At 44.5% G+C, this 17,841-nt stretch overlaps 1 protein-coding gene across 1 annotated transcript in view; it reads right to left on the bottom strand.

Moving 5' to 3' along the window:
- The window catches only part of LOC124271386 (phospholipid-transporting ATPase VB-like), a 99,923-nt gene that overhangs the window by 38,794 nt on the left and 43,288 nt on the right, over positions 1-17,841 (bottom strand). The window contains exons 18-20 of the mRNA XM_046706530.1: positions 15,220-15,274; positions 7,780-7,982; positions 6,244-6,444 (exon numbers count right to left, since the gene is read on the bottom strand). Coding sequence (XP_046562486.1) covers positions 6,244-6,444; positions 7,780-7,982; positions 15,220-15,274 — 459 coding nt within the window. The remainder of the gene's footprint in view (positions 1-6,243; positions 6,445-7,779; positions 7,983-15,219; positions 15,275-17,841) is intronic.

Here is a 17,841-nt window from a genome sequence, read left to right as displayed (position 1 = left end):
TGCTTCTGGATGGAGTATCCATTCTGTAGGTGACGGGTGCAGTGGTCGGGAGAGAGCGTCTGCAAGCACGTTCTTGGCTCCGGGTATGTGACACGTCAAACAACTGGAATGTGAGCTGTAGTAGGCTTGGTGATCTTGTAGATCCTTGCCGATTTATGGAGAATGCCACTGTAGAGTTGTCCGTGTGGACCATCAGCATTCTGTTGATCAGTGAGCTCAACCATAGTTGTAAGGCTAAGTCACAGCTTTCATCTCCAGCAGATTGATGTGAAAATGCTTCTCTGTTTGGACCACTTACTTGATGCAACTTGATTGTTGAGATGTGCACCCCAACCTTGTATCAATGCGTCTACGTAGAGATGTGTGTTGAAGGCCGACTCTTGTAAATAGGTCCCTCCGCAGACGTTCGACCTGTGGGCCCACCAAAGTAGGTACCTCTTAAGATTGTCTGGCAGCAAGATAGGGTCGATGCTGTCCAGATGTTTTGTCAGGAACCGTTGCAGCAGCCTTAGTTGTAATCTTCCTGTGCCAGTCAAGTCCTGCACCAAGGTTAGTAGACCGAGTTGACATTGCCATGTTCGTAGTGTTAACGGAGAGATGACTGCTTGTGGAATCACGGCTTGTATCTTGACCCAATGATCTTCTGGGACCACAATTTGATTCTGTGTTGTGATAATTCTTATTCCCAGCAATTGAAGATCTTGTTTGATTCTAACTCCAACTTCATCAGGTTCACTAGTCATCCTAGTTGCGTGAGCAGCTTAATTGTGAAGTTCAGCTGCTATCTGAGTTGATTGGCACTTTGAAGAACCTGTATGCCGTTGTCTCGATAACCGGCACTGCGTAGACCTCGATGCTGCAGATAGGTGCCGATAGGCTTGGTTATTCGTATGAATAATCATAGAGCCGACGATATTCCAAACGGTAGGACATTCCATTGGAAGTGCTAACCTCTGATTGCAGTGATGATACATCATTCTTCCCCTTATATACGCAGGCGATCTGTGTTGTCATTGAAGTGTTGTCTATTTATAGCAAGGCTGGCTCCAGTGTAGCATCGTAGGGGACAGGTACTCATACTGACTTTTATCAGCAACAACTTCCAAAATAAACATTGTTTATCCTGCTGTCAAGGCTAGACATCTATTAAATTCCCATGATGATGACAGGCCGTAGTTGTATACTGTTTCCAAGGCTGCCAATGAAGTATTCCCCCGTACCACGGGTTTGTTTACAAATCAGAAAACATGCCGGAGCCTGCTCTGTCAGTGGGAGGCGTTGTCTGACGTGGACCAATCAGCTTCAAGCATGATGTCACCGGTGTTGTAGCAAGTTGGCCTCCATAAAATCTGATGCAATTAGTTGGTTGAGTAAAAGCGCGCGTAATTCTATGCCGCTCATATAAACCTCTTGAATAAGGGTTGCTCCAAGTGTAAATTCTTGTTCAGTGATATAAATCACGCATTCCCATTGTGGATAATATAAACCAGCATGACGAAGGAGGCTGTCGAGACGTATGTCTGTATGGATCTTGAAGAAATACCGATGTTGAACCTAGTTGATAGGATATAAATTCTAATCCCCACGCTGAGTGACGTCCGTTCAAGGATACTTCAAGGCGTTGTTAACCTTAAGCCCTTTACAAAGGTCGCCTTGAGGTTCTCCAGTACTTGAGATATCGACTTCATAGGTGATATCATATTGGAGTCGAAGTCATCAGCATATATGCAGTACGTCTCTGTTGGGTTGGAGTGGGTGAGTGAACGACAATATCCGCAGACCATCTGCTACCCGGTATAAGACCTCAGCATCCGTATAGATGAAGTGATTCCTTTCACCAAGTAGGTTGTCATCCGAAACTGAACCTATACAGGTATAAGGTTTGTGCAGGTTGTAGAGATGTGCAGGCTGTAACTGTAGAGATCGCACATGTTGTAGATTGTTTTTGTTGAGTTTTAAACTCTGACAAAACCATCCGTTTTCATCATTGCTTCGTTTTATTCAGCCGTATGGTAATAGAGTCAACGTCAACATCCTGCCTGTTGATGTAAGGGTTTGTTAACCCTAGGGTTCGCAAACCCTGTAGATGTCTGCGTTGCTGTTATCTGCCTGTAGATCTGAGAGTTCTCGAACCTTGTAGATGTCTGTAGCTTTCTCAAAGCTGTGCGTAGGTTAGAAGGTACCTTGGATATAGGTTCAATCCGAGGAATAGTCACCGAGTTAAAGTCGTCATTACGCATCTTATAAGTGTAGATTTCATCTATATCCAAAGAAGGAGACTCCAAGTTCAATCCAATCTGTAACCTCTGAGTCCGGGAAGACGAAGTCTGGTTATTCATCAGTTATCTCCTGATTGGTAGAGCAATGCCTCCGCGATTCATCCTTCTGCGAACCTGTATCCCTTCTCGAACCTCCATCATCCTTTTCGCTTCCTCCCTTAGCGACTGAAGATTCCTCCTTTCCTCTATCTGTGGACGCTCTTCACTATCTTGAGAGTCCTCTCTTCGTGAACCTCTATCTGTGGATTCATCTCTTCGCGAACCTCTGTGAAGTGAGCCTACTCTTCGCGAACCTCTGTCGCTAGATGTATCCCTTCGTGAACCTCTGTGATGTGAGCCTTCTCTTCGCGAACCTCTGTCTCGTGATGAGTGACTTCGCGAACGTCTGTGAGAGATATGAGATCTCGATCTAGAACGGCTATGTGTAGGAGATGAATCCTTCGATGTTCTCGAACGTTGAGGGTTCACAGATGTGTTACCCTCCGATCTGGTAGCAGATGCTTTCTTCTGCGACGTAGAAGAAGACGAGGTCATTTTCTTAGCCTGAGTCGGAGTCAACTGCGTTGTAGCCGATCTCTTCTTGGCCCCCGTACCAGCAGACTGCCCCTGCAACGTACTCAACATAGCACCAGTATTATGAATCTCCGCGGTAGCAATCAACATACGGTTTGCAGGCTGATCTCCTGTTTTATCAGCCGTGACTTGATATGACTTCCTCACCTGATCCATGGCACATCTATAGATATAAGACAAATATTGATTAAATTGTAGATTTGATAAATCAACACAATAAGTACAACGCAAGCTGGAAGAACATGGTTTTATGCACGAAAGACATTGGGGGTGAGGATGAGCCACGGATAACCTGTGCCTGCAAACACTGCAAGATTTCATGAAATGTAAACAAAGTTACATAACGATGAAATAAAATGCCACAAATACAAATAATTTTTACAAATTCTTAACATATAATGCATAATAGTTATTGCCAAATCCATACACAGCATAATTTTGAAGAATAGGACCTAAATAAAAAGGATATAATGCCGTATACGGGACTCCAGTGCTTTCGCCAACCATCCACTTGGGCGAAAGGGAGAGTAAGGCTGGTCACATGACTGTTTACGCGGGAAAAGGGAGGTAACTTCGTTGGTGAGTGTATTTTTACGTCCGCTTCAAGGGATTCAAGTGTTCCACTACCATTCGCAAGGAAAAGGGAGATAAGCAAAAGATCATGGGTCAGGATAAGAAAAAATAATATATTTTCAACACATTAAACAATAACATAACATCAATTTTCTACAGTCTATTTTGATGTGCTGCTTTAACTAGCAAAAAACATCCAAAAATTATCAAATCTACCAGCATCTGTATTTGGAAATATTCTGTCAACAACTAAATATCACATACATTTCGTGAATTACAATATTAGTACCAATAAATACACCATTAAATGGGTGGGGCTCATTTATTTATAAATCAAAAACAAACACCTACTGAGATCTTGATGTGGTTGAAAGATTGAGTTTTAAACATTCAGATACTGTGCATTTGCATATTAGGAAAGTAAATCTCGAGCTATAATCAATACTTGTCGGGTAAGTAGTATGTACAACATGCCTCCTTCACCTGATAAGTCTTGGCATGAGACATGCCATCTTACTGTATTACATTACACTAAATCAATAAGATTTGATGTAATGCACTGAAGTCACATGAGCCCTTCTTTCACTAGATTTTAGTCCTCTTGAGGGAACGGTTATCAAGTTCTTTCTATCACACTGTTGGGACTGAAATTCGGTCTGAGGAGGTCTGGGAATATCTCTGCCTATACTACTACAGATTATCCAACATCTGCTGTTGAAGGAGACCCGAGATTGTTCTCCCCTTTGGGTCACACTGTTGGGACTGAACATTGGCTTGAGGAGGTAAAGGAAATCTCTGCCTGTACAGATTATCCAACATTGGTTATTGAAGGAGACCCCACTTAGTGTCACACTAGTGGGGATAAGGCCTTAGGTGGTCTTCATGAACCCCTGCCAGGGGCGTAGCTACCATTATAAGAAAAAGCATGGGCTTACACATGATTGTTGCTAAGGTTGGGCAAGCCCTCAATACTATCTAAATATAAAGCTTTGCAACCTATCAGGCTTAAACGAAAAATATGGCTTGCTACGCGCCTGCCTGCCTACACTGTAGTGCTGGATTATAAAAAAAATTCATTAAATTTCATAAAAATGGGGATGAATATACACTTAAGTAGGTCTAGAAAATACCCTGACAATACTCTGATTCTGTCCCATTCAATACTAGGTAGTACAGAAGACTTTCTGTCACTCCAGTGGGGCTGAATATTGGCCTGAGGATGTCTCCATAAACTGCTGGCTCTACTCCTATACAGCCCCATCCAACACTTGGTAGTACTGAAGACTTGGGATTGATCTACTGGGGATCAAGGCCTGAGGAGGTCTCCATAAACCCCTGCCTATACTCCAAAACTGCCCCATCCAATACTGGGTTAAAAAGGAATCCCGAGATTGATCTGATCTCATTTTCTGCCAAAGAGGAGACACATAGTAATGGTTCAATATAAGCTTAAGTAGATCTAGAAAAATCCCTGCATCTACTCCTATACTGCCCCATCCAATACTGGGTTAACAAGAACACAAAGTCATCAATATCCCCCTCAATGGCAAAATACTCTTCATGATTATGTCTACGAGTTATGATTATGTCAAATACTTAGGTGTGTATATAGAAAAGTGGAAGGAGAGTATTGAAAGGTTTTTAAAGTTCTGCTCCGGAAAAGAGCACTACCACCAATTTCAGTCTAAGTCGAAATTGTTGCCATGGAAACGCCAAAAATATTTTATTCAGAATTCCCAAACTACCAAAAGGCACCAGTTCACAGCCCGATCTATCTATGTGCCAAGTTTGGTGAAGAAATAGTGAACGGTTTTAGAGTTCTGCTCCGGAAAAGAGCACTACCACCAATTTCAGGCTAAGTCAAACTTGTTGCCATGGAAACGCCAAAAATATTTTATTCAGAATTCCAAAACTACCAAAAGGCACCAGGACACTGCCAGACCAATCTATGTGCCAAGTTTGGTGAAGAAATATTGAACGGTTTTAAAATTCTACTCCGGAAAAGAGCACTACCACCAATTTCAGGCTAAGTCAAACTTGTTGCCATGGAAACGCCAAAACTATTTTATTCAGAATTCCAAAACTACCAAAAGGCACCAGTACATCACCAGATCTATCTATGTGCCAAGTTTGGTGAAGAAATAGTGAACGGTTTTAGAGTTCTGCTCCGGAAAAGAGCACTACCACCAATTTCAGGTTAAGTCAAACTTGTTGCCATGGAAACGCCAAAAACATTTATTCAGAATTCCAAAACTACCAAAAGGCACCAGTACATCACCAGATCTATCTATGTGCCAAGTTTGGTGAAGAAAAAGAGAACGGTTTTAGAGTTCTGCTCAGGAAAAGACAAAAGTGCCCGGCATCTACGCCTATACGCGCGCCATTCGGAGTCCATTTTAATAGGATAAAAAGGAATCCCGAGATTGATCTGATCTCATTTTCTGCCAAAGAGGAGACACACAGTTTGGGTTCAATATAAGCTTAAGTAGATCTAGAAAAACACCTGCATCTACTTCTATACTGCCCCATTCAATACTGGGTTAAAAAGGTATCCCGAGAGTTATCTGATCTCACTTTCTGCCAAAGAGGAGATGCATAGTTTGGGTTGAATATGAGCCTAAGCAGATCTAGAAAAATCCCTGCCTATACTCATACCGCCCCATTCAATACTGGGTTAAAACGGTATCCCGCGAGTGATCTGATCTCAATTTCTGCCAAAGAGGAGACACACAGTTTGGGTTCAATATAAGCTTAAGTAGATCTAGAAAAATCCCTATATTCATACTGCAATATCCAAACAAGAAGACTTGAGACTGACCTCCCCTTTCTGGCCAACACTGTACAATTCCGGCTTCTCCAGCAGCACCTCGGCCGTCACATCCTTGTCAAAGATGCCGTTGACAATGGGAGGCAGTGATGTGAAGATAAGATGGAGCAGCATCATGTAGATACTGTCCAGCATCAGGGAGCCGGAGAAACCACTGAAGAATTGGAACCAGAAGAGCATCATCACCGACATCTGAAACAGAAGGACCTCTTGAAACACTGACTGACTGACTGAGTTTAGTTTTACGCCGCTTTTAGCAATATTCCAGCAATATCACGGCGGGGGACACCAGAAATGGGCTTAACACATTGTGCCCATGTGGGGAATCGAACCCGGGCCTTCGGTGGAGAACGCCACTGGCTACTTGTTCATCCTCTTGAAACAAGACTGCACTGATACACTGTGATTCATGTGATTGCATGGGAGAGCCTGAAATTGTTCATCAATGAGTGGACAAAGATACAGATCCTCTCAAAATATATGTGAACAATAGAGAGTGAGTGAGTGAGTGAGTTTAGTTTTACGCTGCACTCAGCAATATTCCAGTTATATGACAGCGATCTGTAAATAATCGAGTCCGGACCAGACAATCCAGTGATCAACAGCATGAACATCGATCTATGCAATTGGGATACGATGACATGTGTCAACCAAGCCAGCGAGCCTGACCACCCGAGCCTGTTAGTCGCCTCTTACGACAAGCATGGGTTACTGAAGATAAATTCTAGCCTGGATCTTCATGGGAGAGAGTATGGAACAATGGAGAGAGTTCTATGGATATACAACTTCTTTATCATTAACAAGAAGTTCTATATCGTTTCTCTCCCTGTAGCTACTAACACTGTTATCAGAGTCACTTGCCCCAAATACACAAATTCATCAGTTAGATTGTTTATAATTTAATGCCACACTCAGCTACATGGCAAAGATATTATACTAACACAGCTGATAACATATTCATTTGAATGTAAGGAGGTAATGTACAGTCCCAAGTAACATTCCACACCATCTGTATGTTATCAGGAAGATCAGACCCCCCAATCCGATGAGTCGCCTGTTATGACATGCTAATAGCATTGGCATGGCAATATTGATTCTAATCAGAAATCCTTATTGTGTTGCTGAAGCAGACATTTAATTCATGCTCCAGGGAAGGCAAGAGACTGTTCATCCATGATCAGACAAAAATGATAACTTTCCTCAAGTGTTTCCCCTTTAATAATGACCTTCCCAAAACACAAAGAAGTTTGTTTACTATGAATAATCAAATTATACAATTGTACCTTGAGCATGAAAACACTGTCTCTATTTCTATGATGATCCTTAAACACAGTGTTCATTTCACAATCTTCCCCTGTTATGCTGTCTGTTTATCCACTTCCTGTTTCTCCATAAGGGACCATTCATTATTTTGTCAAAATGTCCACAAGTATGCTGTCTGTTTATCAACTTCTTGTTTCTCCCTAAGGCACCTTTCATTATTTTGTTAAAATGTTCACAAGTAACATATTTATCAGTTTCCCTTACCAAACTCTTGTAGAACATGAAGGCTCCAAATTTACTCAGTCGGTTATAGCACCAATGACCATGGACAAGAAGCAGCCTCTCGAGATACTTGAACCTTGCAATGGCAAAGTCAGAGGACATGACAGCCTGCATGCCCTCCTGGCCTGAGATTCCGATACCAATATCAGCTGTCTGGATCATGCTGACATCGTTAGCTCCGTCACCTGCACAGACACGAGGAGTAATGAATCTTGGGCTCCGTTACAAAGGACAAGAGAAAAATGGCTAATGAATAAAACATGAGAGTGCCCATGAAACATGTAATATTTTGATTAAAATTGATATTTTATACTTATCCTGACTCATGCTTAATTGCTTGTCTCCTTCTTCTTGCGAATTATAGTGGAACACTTGAATCCATTTTTGAAGCTCCCTTAAAAAAAGCAGACATAAAGTCACTCACCCAAGGTTGCCTCCCTTTACTGTTTTGGCACCAAAATCAGTCACATGATCCCCCATGCTTGTCACTCTCTCCATTTATGAGCCCGACACCTGGATTTATAGGAAAATACAGAGTGCCATGAGGGGAGGTTGGGAGGGCCGAGCTCATGAGTCAGGATAAGTATAAAATATCAATTTTAATAAAAAAATACATATTTTTCCTTATCCTGACTCATGCTTAATTGCTTGTAGAATCCGACGGAACCGGTGGTGGGTCAAGCCACTTATAGCTTGCTGATTTACGTCCTGCATACCCCCCCAAGGGAACTTCTTATGGCACTGTGCTGATCCTTTCTTCCAGCTTTCTCTGATGAGTCTGGGGGGACCACAACTTGTCAGATTTCTCTGGAACCGTCTTCTCCTGACATTATGTGTGGATTTATGCAACTCCATGCCTTGATGCTCGCATCAAGTGGAGAGGTGACCCTTCTTTATGTACGAGTAAGTCCTTTACAAGTACAGGGTCTGTCACTCATGCTGGTCAGTCCTAGACGTGCACATGGACTCTAAAGCTCTAGCTCTTCAAAGCGTTGGCTTTTACAAGTCACGTGATAAAAGGGTGAGATTCATCTCAGTGCCTTTGAGGAACTGTCAATTGCTGAGTTACAACAAGAGGCCCAAACTGGTGAATGCCAGAAACGTCCTTGGTAGCAATGTCTCTGAGGTAGTGGTTGGCAAACACCGTCGATATCGTCGTACGTGAGACCTCTGTAGGCGTCTCCGTAGATAGAAGGATGAAAAGGCTCTTGAATTTTCGTCTCCACATCTTAGACCTTTGTAGGTAGACTTTCAATGCTCTGATTAGGCATAAGGATAGGTCCTGAGTATCCTGTGGACCAAGGACTGTCGAGAGTGCTGGGATGTGGAACTGTCTGTCTGGTTGACCGGGCAGTTGGTTCTTTGCTATGAAGTCCCATCTCAATCCCAGATGAACGATGTTGCAATGTGCATCAAATCATGTTCGTTCAAAATCATGTTCGTTCAAAGTCCAGAGCATGCATTTCCGACATCCGAGCTGCTGTTGCCAAGGCGATCAGGAACAGAGTTGTGTGTGTTAAAAACTCATAGGATGTCCTTTCTAGTGGTTCGTAAGCGTCACTGGTGAGATGCTGCAAGACTACGCTGATATCCCAAGCAGGCGCTTTAAATATCTTTTGTTGGTCTTCCAACTTAAAGGAGCGTAGTAGAGCCAGTATCTCTGGTACTTTGGTCAGCTTAACACCCGTCTTCATTGTGATAACCGTGCTGAGGGCCGCTAGGTATGTAGCGAATGTTGAACCTTTTAACTCTTCGTTTGTCTTAGATGACAAAGGTATTCCGCCACTTGAGGATGTGTTGCTTTCATCGCCGTGAAGCCCTTCCTCAATGTATATTTTTCAAAACTCTGCCACTTGTCGTCGTACAAGTTGCGGATTGATCTACGTAGAGCTGGTGTGATTGCTTTTGCTGCTCTGGCAGAATATCCTCTTTTCTTCAAGCAAGTCTTGATACGTTCCATGCGTGTAGCTGAAATACTGTTGGATTTCCTTGTGCTTGCTTGGTGTGTGGATGAATTAGTAGGTTCGGCCACTCTGGGAGTTGCAGGGTTGGACTTCCGAGTTCTTGTATGAGGATCGGAAACCACACCCTCGCTGGCCAGTAGGGTGCGGCCAAAATCAGTTGCAGCTTCTTCGTCTGCTTGATTTTCTGCAACACCTGCTGTATTAGAGCTGGAGGTGGAAACGCGTAAGCGTTCCCAGGAGATGCTTAGAGCATATGTTGCCCATGCTTGTGGATCAGGAACCGGAGAGACGAATGTTGGTAGTTGTTTGTTGAACTTTGTAGCAAACAGGTCTATCAGCGGAGATCCTATCCTCTGTATGATGCATCTGAAGTCTTCTGGATGTAACATCCATTCCGTCGGGGATGGATGTGTTGGACGAGATAGGGCGTCTGCTATCACATTCTTGGCTCCGGGAATGTGGCATGCGTTTATGTCGATGTTCAGGTTGTCTATGCTGAACAGATGAAAGCTGAGGTCTAGAAGATTCCTTGACCGTGTTGATCCTTGTTTGCTGATGTAGAACGCCATTGTGGAGTTGTCCGTATGGATCATCAGTTGTCTGTTCCTTAGTATGCTGGACCAGTGTAGTAAAGCGTTTATTACTGCTATCATCTCGAGCATGTTGATGTGCAGTCTCTGCTCTTGACTCGACCATTTCCCTGCTGCCACTTCATTGTCGAGGTGGGCGGCTCCCCATCCTTGAAGTGATGCATCCGACATCCGAGACGCTGTTGCCAAGGCGATCAGGAACAGAGTTGTGTGTGTTAAAAACTCATAGGATGTCCTTTCTAGTGGTTCGTAAGCGTCACTGGTGAGATGCTGCAAGACTACGCTGATATCCCAAGCAGGCGCTTTAAATAGCTTTTGTTGGTCTTCCAACTTAAAGGAGCATAGTAGAGCCAGTAGAGATGAGTGTTGCACTCCTGCTCTGAGTGGGTTCCTCCGCAAACATTCGACTTCCGAGTCCACCATAGAAGATATGGTTTCAGTCCGTCCGGTAGTCCGAAGAAGTCCAGACTGTCTAGATGAGCGTTCACGAACACTTGTAGTGGGCGCAGTTGTAGTCTTCCTCTGCGTGTCATGTCTTGTGCTGACTCGAGAAGAACAAGTAGGCTCTGCCAACTTCGTAGTGCCAACGGAGAGAATAGTCCTTGAGATATCATCTGTTGTATCTTGACCCAACGCTCCTCTGGGACGACTATGCGATTCGCTGATGTGATGATCTGTATTCCTAAGAATTGAAGATCCTGTGTGGGTTCTAGTTCCGACTTGAGGAGATTTACTAGCCATCCTAGTTGAGTGAGTAGCCTGATGGTGAAGTCTACTTGCAGTCTGAGTTGACTGGGATCTTGATGAGCTTGAATCCCGTCGTCCAGGTAAAACGCACTGCGTAGACCTTGATGATGTAGATATGTCATGACAGGCTTTGTCACTCGAGTAAACAACCAGGGGGCTGATGATATTCCAAATGGTAGCACCTTCAATTGGAAATTACGTCCGTTGAAGAGGAATTGTAGGTATCTCCTTGAGTCCGGATGTATCGGCATGTGAAGATACGCATCCTGCAGATCTATGCTGGCAAGGTAGTCTAATGGACAAACGAGTTGTCGCAGTTGAGGAAGGTGTATCATCCTGAATTTTAGATAATCTTGGTTGAATTTCCTCATGTTGTAGATGAGTCGGAACTTTTCCCTGGAATTTTTCTTTTGTACCATGAAGATTGGAGAGTAAAAACCGGGTGTGACGAGCTCCTGTTTATCTCTTAGACTGCCTCCTTGTCAAGTAGAGTTGTGATGGCATCGAGTAGCTTCTCCATCTGGTCGGCAGCAAAGTTGTGGGCCAGAGGGTTGCTTGTCAATGGTGGTACTGCTTGTAGTTGTATCTTGTATCTTCTGCGTAGGATCTGGGATACGTAGTCGTCCTGAAGAATTCCTCGATTCTCCCAGTAGCGTTGCAGACGTCCACCCACTGTTGAAGGTTGTATAGGAACGGCTGGGGGTGGAAGACTCCAGTCGTTCCGAACCCGTCCATCAGCGTCTAAATGGGTGCTCTGCCTCTTCCGGGGTTACCTCTGGGAGCTCCGGTTGGGTGACGAAAAGAATCCTTGCCTCCTCTGGAGTTGCCGTATTTCTTTTTCCTGGCTCTCTGTATCACCGTAAACTTCGACTTGCCAGAGTAGCGTTGCGATGTCTGACGGATAACACTGGCCAGTGTATCGATGGACTTGATCATCATTACCTCTCTTGACTCTTTCATAACTTCTTTAGCCACGTCCTCAATTTCCCCTGCGAAGATAGACGATGCTGACCACGGAGCTCTGTACAGTGTCTTGGTGAACCGCTCACTCCAACTGCAGGAAGACAGCCGCTGATGTGGGTGCCAGATGTTCAGACATAAACTGATGATCTTTCTTTTGGGTCAGCAATGCAGAGTAAATCATCCCATCCTCTTCAGAGGTCGAGTTCCTGAACTTCGCGATGACGGTTTCATTGATGGCTCTTGATCTGGCTAGACCAAAGAAGGTACATCTGGTAGTTGTGTCTAGTTGTGCCAGCTTCTTATCCTCTATTTTATAAGTCCTTGATCGGGAGTCGCTTGATCGGGAGTCTCTGGGGCCTTCATGAAGGGATCTTTGTGGTGAAGTGAGAACTTCTTGGCGTTGAATTGGGGGACGCTCTGACTCTGGAACTTCGTTGCCTTCCTGAAGCCTGTGCTGAGGTTCCCGGTACATCCGAAACAGGATCGATGGGTGGAAGGGTGAGCGTATCAAAGTCGTCGTTTGACATCATATATGTGAATGCTTCATTATCCTCTTTAGAAGGTGATGCAAGTTTCAATCCATTAGCCATCCAAGATTTGATCTCTGTATCGGAGATTATGATTCCGCCATCATCTTTAGATCTAGAGGCCTCTTGTTCTGAAGATCGTCGCCGTTGTGCCTCCTTCCTGCATGGAGATCTGCATGGAGACGTGCGTGGAGATGTGCCTGAAGACCTTCCTGAAGACCTGCGCTCAGGTGACCGGTTCGGATAAGGATCCTCCCTGGAGTCTTGAGACGTATCTCTGTGCCTTCATGAAGGTGTAGATTCTCTTCTACGGGATGTGGGGTACCTGCGCGCAGGCTCCTGATGGCTGTCCGTATCTGAGGTCGAGGATGATCTGCTTCTGCGATGCTCCGGTGAACATCTGGTTCTGCTCCTTCGCGAAAGCTCCTCTGGAACATCTTCTGCAGACTCATCATTGTCAGGGCTGGCAGGTTTTTGGGAAGTTGCCGTGGACAATCGTCGAGTGCGTGACCCTTCACATAGGTTACCTCCTTCACGCAGGCTACCATCTTCAACAGGATGCGATCTGCAGGCTGCTTGTCCTTCGTGCAGGCTTGTCGTAGATGGGGCCTTCGCCGCAGCCTTCTGTTCCATCAGGTCCAACATCTGCTGAGTAAACTGCTGCATGAAGATACCCGGGCTGAAATTCTGAGATGACGGCTGCTGCTGCTGTAAAGATGAAGACGCATCTGAGAGAGCTGAGGCTTCTTCCAAGGACCGCTGTGCTTGTGAAGAACTGCCGTCTCTGGTATCTGATGTCTGCATTGATAAAACGTCTGACTGCGCTGAGATGACTGCTGACGTCACTGTAGAAGATCTCGTCTTCTTCTTAACTGCTACTTCAGGAATGAGGATGGGAAGACTTCGCCAAAGTCTTATCTGCAGACGACTTCTTTTCCTGAGAAGACGATGCCGTGGTTTTCTTAGACTGCGACGAGGCCACTACTGACGTTGACGACCTCTTCCTGGAGCCGGAGCTTACATCTGCCACAGCAACATGCTCCGTAGTAGCAACTGGTAATTACTGGAATGGTGAATCTCAGTAGACAGCAATAAACGGTTATCAGCGCATTCACTCGGTTTCGACATGACTTGTAAAAGTTGTCTAGACCTGTCCTTGGCACGTCTAAGAATGGAATATAAATACAGTCAAATCCCGATGAGTCGAATCGCTGGGGACCAAGTATTAAATTCGACTTATCAATGTATTCGAGACATAGGTATGTCTATGAGGGTAGAAAAAAAGAAGATCCAGTCCTGATTCCTCCGCCTAAGCATTTGTTTATCTAATCATTTCCCAATCACTAATCTGCCTTTTGAACTCACCCGTCAATGGCGGAAAGGTGTGAGCCGCGCGCTGGTTTGTTAATTGGATCAGTTTGCTACACCAATCAACTTCTCATTGACTGACTTCGGCTTATGTATACAAGATTGCTGTTGTTTGAATCTCATGGGACCAATTTCCTTCTCGAGTCATCGTGTGTATTTATGAGACGAATTCGTGTAAGCGGTATTCAAATGATGACAACTATAATAGGGAATGGTCGGAACCGACAGGTACTTCGAGTTATGCATAATATTCGAGACACCGGCATTCGACTCATCGGGATTTGACTGTAATTATTACATTCAATTTCAGATAAATGCTGACAAAGTTGACAGCGAAAGCTGGAAGAACATGTAGAAGTGCAATTAGGACATAACAGATGCGGATCAGCAACCGACAACCGGTACCTGCAACGAATGCAAGTTTTATACAATTGTAAACAAGATAACAGATAATTTAGACAAACATTTCGAAACATATTGCTGGTATATCCTTCCTAAATGCTGTATACAGCTAATTTAGTGGTAAAGGCCTAAAAATAAAATGATATAGTGCCGTATAGGGGACCCAGGCGCTCTCACAACCGTCCTCTAGGGTGACAAGCATGGGCGATCATGTGACTGATTTTGGCGCCAAAACAGTAAAGGAAGGCAACCTTGGGTGAGTGATTTTACGTCCGCTTTTTTTAAGGAAGCTTCAAAAAGGGATTTAAGTGTTCCACTATCATTCGCAAGAAGAAGGAGACAAGCAATTAAGAATGAGTCAGTACCCATGTCTGGAATCGAACCCTGGTTGTCAGTGTGAAGAGCAGACACAGTAACCATTAGGCTACCCCACAGCCCCGTTGTGGTTATTGAGAATATCATAAAATTTGAGTATAGGATTTGATGACTACTTAATGCTGCAGCTGGACGAAGGGAGATAACTGGACTGGGACTGTAATGATCCAGTATTCTGCATGTAACATTAGTGAACTGGTTCCAGCATATATACATGTATCAATCTACATAAAATACCTAGATGAGTTTAAAAAGGACTTACATCAATCAAAGTGGAGATAACAAATATTTAGCACCTAATATCAATTATTTCAAAAATATAGTTTACAAGGCGGCAAATGGTGACAATGAACACATATTAACAGATTTGAAACCTTTTTGTCAAAAAAAAGTAAGCTGCAAGTCTGTGGGACTAGGAGTTATTGTTAGAATGTCATAAAAGATACCCTTGTCTTAACAAAATCCTAAGAATTCTGCAGAACATACCAATGGCTAATGTGAGCTTCTTCAACTCTTCCTTCACAAGTTTGACGACATGTCCCTGAAAACAACAAAGACCGGAATCAGATGTTGCAGTTGTTGGGGATGGTTGTTGGGAACAGTTGTTGGGGTTGGTTGTTGGGAACAGTTACTGAGGACGATTGTCGGGAACAGTTGTTGGGGATGATTGTTGGGAACAGTTACTGAGGACGATTGGTGGAGAACAGTTGTTGGGGTTGGCTGTTGGGAACAGTAACTGAGGATGATTGTCGGGAACAGTTGTTGGGGATGATTGTTGGGAACAGTTACTGAGGACGATTGGTGGAGAACAGTTGTTGGGGTTGGCTGTTGGGAACAGTTACTGAGGACGATTGTCGGGAACAGTTGTTGGGGATGATTGTTGGGAACAGTTACTGAGGACGATTGGTGGAGAACAGTTGTTGGGGTTGGCTGTTGGGAACAGTTACTGAGGACGATTGTCGGGAACAGTTGTTGGGGATGATTGTTGGGGATGGTTGTTGGGAACAGTTACTGAGGACGATTGTCGGGAACAGTTGTTGGGGATGATTGTTGGGAACAGTTACTGAGGACGATTGGTGGAGAACAGTTGTTGGGGTTGGCTGTTGGGAACAGTTACTGAGGACGATTGTCGGGAACAGTTGTTGGGGATGATTGTTGGGAACAGTTACTGCGGACGATTGGTGGAGAACAGATGTTCGGGTTGGCTGTTGGGAACAGTAATTGGACGATTGTCGGGAACAGTTGTTGGGGATGGTTTTTGGAAACAGTTACTGAGGACGATTGTTGGGAACAGTTGTTGGGGTTGGCTGTTGGGAACAGTTATCGAACAGTTACTGAGGACGATTGTCAGGAACAGTTGTTGGGATGATTGTTGGGAACAGTTACTGAGGACATATTGTCTGGAACAGTTGTTGGGGTTGATTGTTATCGGGAACAGTTACTGAGGACTGAACAGTTACTGTTGGGGGATGATTGTCATTGTTGGGGATGATTGTCGTTGTTAGGGAACAGTTGTTGGGGATGATTGTTGGAACAGTTACTGAGGACGATTGGTGGAGAACAGTTGTTTGGCTGTTGTGGGCGATTGGTTGTTGGGGCGATTATTGAGGGAACAGTTACTGAGGACGATTGTCAGGAACAGTTGTTGGGGATGATTGTTGGGAACAGTTACTGAGGGAACAGTTGATTGTTGGGAACAGTTACTGAGGGCGATTGGGGAACAGTTGTTGGGGATGGTTGTTGGGAACAGTTACTGAGGACGATTGGTGGAACAACAGTTGTTGTTGGGGTTGTGTTGACGATTATCAGGAACAGTTACTGAGGGCGATTGTCAGGGAAACAGTTGTTAGGGATGATTGTTGGGAACAGTTACTGAGGACGATTGTTGGAGGAACAGTTGTTGGGGATGATTGTTTGGGAAGACTGTCACTGAGGAAGGGATGATTGTTGGGAACAGTTGTTACAGGATGATTGTTGGGAACAGTTACTGAGGATTGGTGGAGAACAGTTGTTGGGGATGGAGAAACAGTTGGGAACAGTTACTGAGGACGATCGTTGGGAACAGTTGTTAGGAACAGTTGTTGGGGATGATTGTTGGGAACAGTTACTGAGGGGCTGTTAGGGATTGTCGGAGAACAGTTGTTGGGGATGGTTGTTGGGAACAGTTGTTACGATTGTGAGGTTAGGAACAGTTACTGAGGACGATTGTCGGGAACAGTTGTTGGGGATGATTGTTGGGAACAGTTACTGAGGACGATTGTCGGGAACAGTTGTTGGGGATGGTTGTTGGGAACAGTTACTGAGGACGATTGGTGGAGAACAGTTGTTGGGGATGGTTGTTGGGAACAGTTACTGAGGACGATTGTCGGGAACAGTTGTTGGGGATGATTGTTGGGAACAGTTACTGAGGACGATTGTGGGAACAGTTGTTGGGGATGGTTGTTGGGAACAGTTACTGAGGGCGATTGGTTGGGTTGTTGTTACTGATGGTTGTTGGGGTTGTTACTGGGGCGATTATCGGGAACAGTTGTTGGGGATGGTTGTTGGGAACAGTTACTGAGGACGATTGTCGGGAACAGTTGTTGGGGATGGTTGTTGGGAACAGTTACTGAGGACATATTGTGGGGAACAGTTGTTGGGGATGATTGTTGGGAACAGTTACTGAGGACGATTGGTGGAGAACAGTTGTTGGGGTTGGCTGTTGGGGATGATTATCGGGAACAGTTACTGAGGACGATTGTCAGGAACAGTTGTTGGGGATGATTGTTGGGAACAGTTACTGAGGACGATCGTCGGGAACAGTTGTTGGGGATGATTGTTGGGAAGAGTCACTGAGGACGATTGTTGGGAACAGTTGTTCGGGATGATTGATGGGAACAGTTACTGAGGACGATTGGTGGAGAACAGTTGTTGGGGATGGTTATTGGGGGCAGTTACTGAGGACGATTGTCGGGAACAGTTGTTGGGGATGGTTATTGGGGACTGTTGCTGAGGACGATTGTTGGGGACAGTTGTTGGGAACAGTTACTGAGGACAATTGTCAGAAAACAGTTGTTGGGGATGATTGTTGGGAACAGTTACTGAGGACGATTGTCGGGAACAGTTGTT

This window comes from Haliotis rubra, unplaced genomic scaffold (genome assembly GCF_003918875.1).
Source record: "Haliotis rubra isolate DU_JTF1 unplaced genomic scaffold, ASM391887v1 Scf1025, whole genome shotgun sequence".
Classification (NCBI taxonomy): Eukaryota; Metazoa; Mollusca; class Gastropoda; order Lepetellida; family Haliotidae; genus Haliotis; species Haliotis rubra.
This window is presented reverse-complemented; position numbering and strand designations above follow the sequence as displayed.